Source organism: Argentina silus (assembly GCF_951799395.1).
Source record: "Argentina silus genome assembly, chromosome: 7".
NCBI lineage: Eukaryota > Metazoa > Chordata > Actinopteri > Argentiniformes > Argentinidae > Argentina > Argentina silus.
Window position 1 is genome coordinate 13466891 of NC_139661.1, and position 10000 is coordinate 13476890.

Here is a 10000-nt window from a genome sequence, read left to right on the forward strand (position 1 = left end):
AGCCTCTTTAAACCCCTGGATTAATAGGACCCTGCTGACTGAGACAGAAGAGAGGGGGGAGGGAGGGAGGAAGGGAGGGAGGGAGGTGAGAGGGGGGGGGGTAATCAAGGAAATAACATTGCAAATGGAAGCTATTAGCAAAACATTTTGTTGTCATGTTTCTCCTAAAATAATCATTCCCTGCTCTTGAACACATGGGAAATGTCTGAAGCTGGAACAACAAGAGCACCACAGAGGTCGACAGAAACAACAATAACAACAACAACAACAACAACAACAACAACAACAACAACAACAACAACAACAGCTATGGACTAACACCCTCTCAGCCTACAATGCTGTGACTTTCAGTGTGAGATGTGTCTGAATCATGGTGTGTAGGACTGGATATTAATGCGTTTTGTACATAAAGAACATACTGTATATGGGATAAAGTGTGTGTGTGCGTGTGGGTGTCCCTCTCTCTTTCTCTCTCCCTCTCTCTCTCTCCGCAGTGGGCAGCCCTCTCTCTCCCTCTCTTGCCCTCTCTCTCTCTCCCTCTCTCTCTCTCCCTCTCTCTCTCTCCGCGGTGGGCAGTCCTCTCTCTCCCTCTCTTGCCCTCTTTCTCTTTCCCTCTCTCTCTCTCTGCGGTGGGCAGTCCTCTCTCCCTCTCTCTCTGCGGTGGGCGTGCTCGTTAACGCCTAACAGGCTAACGACATGCAACGCAGGCGACTCATTTCGATGTTGGACCTGATTAGGGCTTAATGAAGTCAAACAAGGGCCTGGGATGCAGGACCACACAACAGCATAGCAATGAGCCAGAGATGGCTGTTACTCTGCTGCTACTGACACACACACAGTTCCCTGGGGCTGGGACGACCACTCTGCAGCGAGCAGAGAGAATACACACACACACACACATACATATATACACATACACACGCACACACACACACACACACACACACACACACACACACACAAATATATATATATACAGTATATACACACACACACACACACACACACACACACACACACACACACACAGAGGTGAATGCCCAATGGTCTGACTGACCTGTGGCTTGGATGAATAATTAGATAATAGAGAGAAAAGTATGCTGTTTAATTATAAGACTCACAACTGAAGAATAGAAAAAGATTGTCTCTGTGTTTAATTTGGCAATGTGCTTATTATTAAGTCATAGTGAGTGTATGCGTTTTTGGAATCGTTCATTTGATGTTTTCTGTTTGTTTTGTTTAAATCTGAACATCTGAAAAATGAAATGTTATAAAAAAGAAGAAAAAGAAAGATAGTCAAATGTTGGCAACCGTTTTAATTCAACCCTGCTACACACACACACACAACACACATGACACACACTACACACACACACACACACACTACACACACACTACACACTCACACTGCACACACACACACACTACACAGTGATGGTCAAATGTTGGCAACCGTTTTAATTCAACCCTGCTACACACACACGACACACACCACACACACACACACACACTACACACACATTACACACACATTACACACACATACACATGCAAGCGCGCACACACACGCACGTACACACAGACACACACACATAGTATCCGATGTGACCCTCTGTATCTATCGATCGAAAAAAGAATGGAATGTTAAATGGAAATAAACTCATGTTCTTTTGGATTTCAAGAACTCGTATTCGCATCTCAAGTTTATTTACAAATACGAAAAACATTTTTCAATTAAATTGGCGGTTCTGAATTAATACATCTGAGATTGGATTCGGGCACAGTTCATCCACAAGCCTCTCCGGTCACAAACAGTCCTCTTCTTATTAATTTGAGAGAGGACAGACAGAGGTAACATCCCTCCTCCCTCCTCTCCCAGTCCCTCTCTTCCCTAGCCCCCTAGTCTCCCTCCTCTCCCAGTCCCCTCCTCCCTAGCCCCCCAGCCCCCTCCTCTCCCAGTCCCTCTCTTCCCTAGCCCCCCAGTCTCCCTCCTCTCCCAGTCCCTCTCTTCCCTAGCCCCCCAGCCCCCTCCTCCCTAGTCCCCCCCCCTCCTCCTTAACCCTCCTCTCCCAGTCCCTCTCTTCCCTAGCCCCCCAGCCCCCTCCTCCCTAGTCCCCCCCCCTCCTCCTTAACCCTCCTCTCCCAGTCCCCTCCTCCCTAGCCCCCCAGCCCCCTCCTCCCTAGTCCCCCCCCCCTCCTCCTTAACCCTCCTCTCCCAGTCCCCTCCTCCCTAGCCCCCCAGTCTCCCTCCTCTCCCAGTCCCTCTCTTCCCTAGCCCCCCAGTCTCCCTCCTCTCCCAGTCCCTCTCTTCCCTAGCCCCCCAGTCTCCCTCCTCTCCCAGTCACTCTCTTCCCTAGCCCCCCAGTCTCCCTCCTCTCCCAGTCCCTCTCTTCCCTAGCCCCCCAGTCTCCCTCCTCTCCCAGTCCCTCTCTTCCCTAGCCCCCCAGTCTCCCTCCTCTCCCAGTCCCTCTCTTCCCTAGCCCCCCAGTCTCCCTCCTCTCCCAGTCCCCTCCTCCCTAGCCCCCTCCTCCCTAGTCCCCCCCCCTCCTCCTTAACCCTCCTCTCCCAGTCCCCTCCTCCCTAGCCCCCCAGCCCCCTCCTCCCCAGTCTCCCTCCCCCCCCTCCCCAGTACCCTCCTCCCTAGCCCCCCAGCCCCTCCTCCCCAGTCTCCCTCCTCCTCCCCCCCCCGCCCCAGTGCCCCTCCTCCCTACCGCCCCGGAAATAAACTCATGTTCTTTTGCATTTCAAGAACTCTTTTATTCACATCTCAAGTTTATTTACAAACACGAAAACCATCAATGTCTTTGAACCTTCAAACATTTTTCAATTAAAAGTGTTCTGAATTAATATATAATAATATATGCCATTTAGCTGACGCTTTTATCCAAAGTGACTTACACTGCAGTGAGTGCATACATTTCAGTATATATGGTCCCAGCAGGAATCAAACCCACAACCTAAGCGTTGTTAGCGCCATGCTTGCTCTACCAACTGAGCCACAAAGGACCACCAATTAATACATCCGAGATTGGATTCGGGCACAGTTCATCCACAAGCCCCTCATGTCACAAACAGACCTCTTCTTATTCATTTGAGAGAGGACACAGACAGAGGTACTCCAGTTCCCCAAGCACCCCTCCCCCCCAGCACCCTACCCCACCCTCTCCTCCAGGGCCAGACAGTCATCCCCTCCTCCCTCGCCCCCCTCCTACGTCCCCCCCAGTCCCCCTCCCCAAACCTCCCCTCCTCCCTAGCGCCCCTCCCTGCCTCGGACCCTGTTCTCCAGGGCCAGACAGTCGTCCTCCGTGACTTGGTCGGCCCGGACCACCGTGACCTTCCCCCCTCCACCAGGGTCCAGCCTCAGGGTCATCAGGCAGCACATGTCCACCATACCCTGCTGGCACGCCCTCATCCCTGCCTCCACCTGGCTCTTCCGGGCTGGGTCCCTCTTCAGAAGGCCCTTCTCTGCCACCGAGAAGCCCAGCAGGCCTGTCAGAACCGGGTCCGACAGCTCCACGTCCAGGTAACCGGTGCCGTCGGAGATGGAGGCGCTGACCCGCCACGCTCCTGTGCTGCTCAGCAGGTTCCCCAGCAGGGTCACAATGAAGGCCTTCACCCTCACCTCACTCACCCCTTCACCACCCTCCGGCATGGCCCGGGGGGTTGCCCCCCAGCCCCCACCCTGCAGCAGACACAGGTAGGTGAATGGGGGTGAATCCAGGGTCAGAGATGCAGAGGTCTCTGGCTCTGTTTCACCAGAAACCCTCTCTGGCCCTGATCCTGAGGCCTGGCGTGGTTGTGGGTGTCTGGTAGGTGGGTTCTCCATTGTGGTCTCCTGTTTGGAGGCCTCTGGTTCTTGTTGAACAGAAGCTCTGTCTAGTCTGGTTGCTAAAGGCTGGGGGTGGGGGTGTGTTGGCTGGGGGCTGGGGGGCTCCTCTCTGGGGGGGTTTGGCTCTGGTGGGAAGAAGCAGTCCATGTCCTCATCCTCCGGGAACGGATCTCTCTCATCCAGGGAGTCAAAGGAATCAAAATGGCTGCCATTCCTCATATCGTCATCTGACGGGGGATTGGCCGAGTGGAGGTGAGTGGGCGGGGCTTCTACCTGCCCTCTGCGTAGTCCGTCCCTGTGATTGGCTCTATTGCCGGACATCGACTCCTGAGTGACACTGGATCCGGATTCTGCGCCATTCCGAACCCGCAGTGTCGTAGTCTTGTTGGGAATGTTGTCTTGGGGGCTTCCCTGGAAGATAACACTGTCCAGCTCATCGAGTGGAAGGTCGTCAAAGTCCTCATCTGGGATGTCCTCCATCATGTCTGGCTCAGGGGGGGGCCCGTGGCGTGAGGGGGAGCTTACAAATGCAGAATCTCCCAGTGAGTCAAAATGGCGGCTCTGCACAGTGGCGCTCCTGTAGGAGGCTGAGGACGCCTCGCTGCGGCTGCCGTAACCACTCTCCAGGCTGGGCTCCACCCCCCATCCCCCCTGCCTCTCCTGGGCCTCCAGGCTGGCCAGAAGCTCCTGGTCATCCATGTCGTCCAATTCCTCAGGCTCCTGGAGGTTCCCTGGCCGTAGGGGGGCGTCCCGCTGCTCCAGGGCCCCCCAAGGAGGCTCCTCCTCGGGCAGCCCCAAGGCCCTGCACAGCACCCTCCCCTGGGCGTGTCTCTCCACCAGCTCCTCCACCTCCCCCCCTAGAACTTTCACGTTCCCGGCCCTCAGCAGCAGCACCCCCAGCCTGCAGCTGATCTGGCCATGCAGCTGCAGTTTCACCCCGGGCCTGAGGGTGGCGCTGAGCACCGGGATGGGCTGGTACTCCATGGCCTCCAGGCTCTGCACGCCGTCGGTGAGCTGCAGGAGGAGCATGCGCGTGGGCTTGGCCTCCCAGGGCCTCTGGGTGGCCTGAGTGACGGCCGACACTACCTCGTTGGAGCAGTCCTTCCCCCGGCAGCGCTGCAGCTGGCTGTATGCAGGCTGGCTGACGTCCAGGAGGGAGTCGAGCTGGACACAAAAGCTGCCGCTGAGCTCCGTCTTCTGGGCCTGGGACAGACCCTCTGGGAGGACCGGGTGGCTCAGGTCTCGCAGGTCTGTCAGCAGCCACTGGTCCAAAACCTGCAACAGTACAATAGTTTATAGTGTGTTATAAGCTTCCGGGTCTTAGAAAAGCACTATATAAGTTAGATGTATTATTATGTCAGATTGGGTCACTGGGGAAAGTTTGACTGTATGAAGTATGCTAGCTTCAATGAGCCAGTGGCTTGAGTCAAATCCCCAGCAACCTTGGTTGGAATGACAATAATTACGTATTGACTCTTTAACTTGTGATGAAGGCTAAAAAGATAAATAAATGAGGCAGCAGGCCTACCTGTTGGTTGAGCTGGTGTTGTGGCAGAGGACCCCCGCCTCCCTCCTCCTGCAGCCACTCCACACATGCCTCCAGCCAGGGCAACGGCACCCGGATCAGCTTAGAGGACTGGAGCCAGGCCTGGGTAGAACGTACCACACCCTGGGCGGTCATTTCCCACACGCCACAGCCCGCCAAGGGCTACTGAGAGCAGGGCTGAGGGGCAGCAGATATGCATGGAATCCTCACAGGAGAAGGAACCTATCTGAAAGAAAACACACGTAAAGTGAACATTCATTTCAGTAGTAGTAGTCGTAGTCTGGCAGTAGTAGTAGTAGTAGTAGTAGTAGTAAAGAAAGCATATGGTTGTATTGTAGTCTTCTGGAACTTCATGCATGAAATTCGACAAGCAAGCAGTTCTTAGCTCAGAAGCTGGATCACCACATCAAAACAGCTGTGGCATTACCAAATAACAACAATTGTGAATCTTCTGTTGGTGAATTTAATTCGGCCCTGACACAAATACTGGTTATGTTATCTGTGTATGGCCGCATCAGGGCTGTCCACTCACTCACTGGGAAAGTCGCCAAGGCGCCAAAATTGGTGATGATGATGATGATGATGATGACGAAGGGGACGTGACTGCTGTGCCGCCATAGGAATCATTTGGCTAATGCAACACTCAATATTTACCTCAGCCTTACCAAAACGTACTATCTACATGCTTCTACGGTATACAGTGAACACACGAGTAACATTACTTCACAAGGTTTGAAGATATAGTTGCAAGACAATTGTGCGAACTGCGAAGAGGAACTCATGGGTCTGTAGGTCAACCTAACTATCTAGTTAGGGAGGGAGGACAACAACAATTGCTTTAGAAACGCCTCCATACGTGTGCTTGACATATACGCTGTCCAACGGTTGCCCCTGATTACGAAGTCAAGAGTCTATTTCCACCAATCGTGGCCGTTAGCCTATATTTCCTCTTATACACCCGCCTTTGCGTGTGGTTGTGGTCGTCGTCAGTGAAGAAGGGTCGAAAAAGGAGGGGGATTTTAACAGGTCTGTTTGAGGTTTCGATTTCTCTCTACATCAAGGAACGAATTATTTAGCTAGCTACATTTGAAGGCGATGGTATGATCAAATACATTTGAATGCATTCGACACGGTATAATAACACTGCAGTCACGTTGCAATGACGTCCAGTTGTGTTGCTAACCCACAACTGCCTGGCTAGCTAACGTTGTTGGCTATTTCCTTTCTACAAGTGGTTACGCGTAGCTAGCAGCTAGCTAATAACAGGGTTAGCTAAATTTAGTTATTCAAGTGCCTTACTGATATATCTTAGCTAGCAATTGAACTAGCTATGTCTACACCTAGCTGCAAGCCAGTCAGTGTGTATGTGATTAGGGTGGTGATTGTGACTAGCTACAGTTTGAAGTGCTAGCTAGGCTAAACTCACGCCATAGTAGTCATGTTCATCGCTGTTTGCAGCTTCCCTCCATAGCAAGCCCCATACAAGATGGATACTAGCTAGCTAGTGCTCAGGGTACTCTTCTTAACATTACAAGTGATGTTTTGTAAACTAAAGGTAGTAGTTAGTTCATAGTGTGGTATTTTCACACAACATCTTGCATGTAGGCCATTATATTTTAACCCCACGCAAATGGGATACAAATCAGGCGTTATTCAAACGCCGTCATGGCATGCTTTGTTTTGCACTCGAAGCTCCTCTGCACGTTCATACTGAATGAAATTCGTCAGATCCAGTTGTCATAATTTTGCCATGTTGTTGTTTTGGCAAATTATGTTATTTACATTTCTCTGAGTCTGTTTTGCGTGTCACACGCATGTATCAGTGATTTGTTAGGATTCAGTTATTTTTGTCATCGCGAAAATCGGTACCTATGTCTCATCTGTCCGCCTCTTCCAGAATTAAATGTGATTTGTTCCAGCGCCCACATTTCTAGATTGATTAGATACCTTATTTTCGATGTGTCCCTTATTGATGTTTTTTTTTTTTTAAAGCCGGTCCTGTCTCTGATGCACACATCTGTTTCTGCTAGCTACATTTACTGACGAAATATTTACCAAATTCACATGACCTTTTACTTATACAAAAAATACGCGTATAACATTCGTAATCAATTATATGGCATTTGGGTGGAATGACGAATGATGCACTTGAAGACATTTTTTTCATGATTGTAATCACCAACCACCGTTTTTTTCCTAATAGATTTGGAAAAACAGCTGCTCTCTGAGACTGGTTTAGCTCCGCCCACAACACGCCCATCTCTTCATAAATACCGGTAAGTGTTGCTCCCAGAGCCAGTCTCCTCCTCATCCTTTTGAACAAACGGTCACTCTTAGAAACCGAGCTGAGATCCCGTTTTCATCTACCATGTCTACCCGCAGCCCGTCAGCCGGAGGTGTCCGCTCTCCTCTCCACGTCACCTGCCTCCAGGACCCAGGTGCTCTCTCCTCGCCGCCGCCTGCCCCCACGTGCCCACTACTCCTCCTCCTCCTCGCCGCTCCCAGGACCGAGGTGCCTGCCCTAACCTGCCCGCTGTCCATCGACAATGGAGACAGAAATTGAACAACAAGAAGAGACCTCCTTCAGCAACACAGAGACCAACGGTAAATTGTAATCCGTTAACCCTTTTCCATGGGCTGTTAGTAGCTTCATTTTGTATTTGTGGTTAGTCTAAGAAAAATGAATGTGTTGTTGATGGTGATTACCAAAGAAAGCAGGGGCTAGGTGCATGCTGTCTTCTGTTTTCACACCAGATAGAAAGTATACCTGTAGGAAATATGACACAAATTATACTAATTTTATTGTGTGTGTTAAGAAAGCCATTTTCTGCAGTTGGTATGTGCTTATTGTTAGCCAATGTGTCTCATTCAATTATGGTAATCTATGATATTTTTTAGAATCTCTATTTATAAACTGAAAATATAGATTCACTGATAAGAAATCAATCCTGTTTGAAGGTTCAGTCAGCTGTGTGTGAGTGTGTGTGTAAACCCCATGTTTACCTGTGTCAGGTAAGCGTCCAGCGGAGGACGCGGATGAGGAGCAGTCTTTTAAGCGCTCCAGGAACTCTGACGAGATGGTGGAGCTACGTGTCCTTCTGCAGAGCAAAGTCAGTCCTGGTTGTTTTCTCCAGTCAGACTCTCATCTTATGGATCCTCTTTCCTCCTCAATTATTTCCCCTGTTGTAGTGTATGATTTTGATGTCATTCCGATGTTTTGATGTCTGTCTGTCACTAGGCAGTATCTGATGTTCTTTCCCTCCCTCTCTCTCTCTCTCGCTCTCTCTCTCTTTCTCTCTCTAGAATGCAGGAGCTGTGATTGGGAAAGGTGGTAAAAACATCAAAGCCCTCCGTACAGACGTGAGTACATTTAAACCCCTCTCTTCATCAGGGTGCAGTCACCCTTCTACACTAAGATATGTCTGATTTCAGAACCATACAACTGGTGTTCTCTGGTGTATTATTGGTGCTGTTGATTAGCGGTAGTAAAACTGATGTTTTGGGGATGAGACTGTATTGAGAACGGCTTTACGCCTGTCCTGAACCTTTTAAATACCTCAAGCATCATCAAAATGGCCTCCATTAATTGCAGAGACAACCCTGGCCTTAATCGTAATGTCCTGTGTGAGTCCATTTCCTCTCTGCGTAGTGAATACTGTCTGTTATAACTGCTGCTAAGCGTCCGGCCCACCAATGCCGTCATTAACTCTGGAGTGGGCCCAGTGTGTTTAGGCTAGCCTGTTAGCGTTAGCGCCAATGCCAATTCATCATTCTATAGAAAATGTTATATATTAGTAACCTGGCCAATTCTCAACATATTTAATGTCATTACCTCTCTCTCTTCTCTCTTTCTCTACCCTCCCTTCATCACTTTCTATACCCTCCCCTCTTGTCTCTCTCTTTCTCCTGCCATCCCTCCCTCCCTCCCTCTCTCTCATCTCCCTCCCTCTCTCTGTGACTCCCCCCCTTTTCTACCTCTCTCTCCCTTTCTCTCTCCACCTCAATACCTCTGCCCACTTCAATCTCAATCTGCTATCTTTAAAAAAATCTCTCTTGAGAGAATGAAATCAAAATGAAAGAGTTTAGCCCTGTTCTAAACATGTACTCCTCCTCTTCCCCCCCTCCCTCTTCCCCCTCTCCTTGTTTTTTATTTTTGTTTATTTTTGCCCACTTCCTGTGTTGCCCATGTTCTCTGGATCGCCCCTCCTGCGCCCGCCCACCTGACACCCTGGTTGGCCCTGTCCATACTCGTGCCCCTCCCTAAATGGGCGCCTTACTTGATTGACATCTGTGTGCTCGAATGGCCCTGGCCCCTGCCCATGCCACGCCCACTTCCAGTTCAATGCCAGTGTGTCAGTCCCAGACAGCAGTGGGCCTGAGCGGTATGTCCCTAAGCTCCTCCCTCTCACTGCCTGACTACAGGAAACAAACAAACAATTAAACAAACCTAGCTACCTCTGTTCAAGTAACAGTATTTAAACCTGCCTCTGTTCTAGTCACAATATCAACAATCTGCCTTGTTCCTTTACAGTAATGACACCATGTTAAACTTTGCCTCCTCTTTTGAAAGTGACAACGTAAATCCTGTGTTTTTGAGTGAGGGTTTTCAAAAAAATATGCCTCTT

General features: G+C 50.2%; 2 protein-coding genes across 2 annotated transcripts in view; one reads left to right on the forward strand and one right to left on the reverse strand.

Annotated features, from left to right (window-relative positions):
* Positions 1 to 3250: 3250 nt before the first annotated feature.
* Positions 3251 to 6154, reverse strand: rmi1 (RMI1, RecQ mediated genome instability 1, homolog; the record flags this gene model as incomplete). The annotated part of the gene is made up of 3 exons (XM_083673945.1): positions 5912 to 6154; positions 5358 to 5601; positions 3251 to 5104 (listed from the first exon to the last, which is right to left on the reverse strand). Exons 2-3 carry the CDS (start codon positions 5508 to 5510, stop codon positions 3251 to 3253), a joined length of 2007 nt encoding a protein of 668 aa, XP_083530071.1. The 5' UTR covers positions 5511 to 5601; positions 5912 to 6154.
* Positions 6155 to 6338: 184 nt separating this feature from the next.
* hnrnpk (heterogeneous nuclear ribonucleoprotein K) overlaps positions 6339 to 10000 on the forward strand; it is a 12194-nt gene continuing 8532 nt past the window's right edge. Inside the window, 6 exon segments of the mRNA XM_083673731.1 lie at positions 6339 to 6401; positions 7579 to 7651; positions 7758 to 7979; positions 8388 to 8485; positions 8679 to 8735; positions 9714 to 9757. Coding sequence (XP_083529857.1) covers positions 7922 to 7979; positions 8388 to 8485; positions 8679 to 8735; positions 9714 to 9757 — 257 coding nt within the window. The 5' untranslated portion in view covers positions 6339 to 6401; positions 7579 to 7651; positions 7758 to 7921.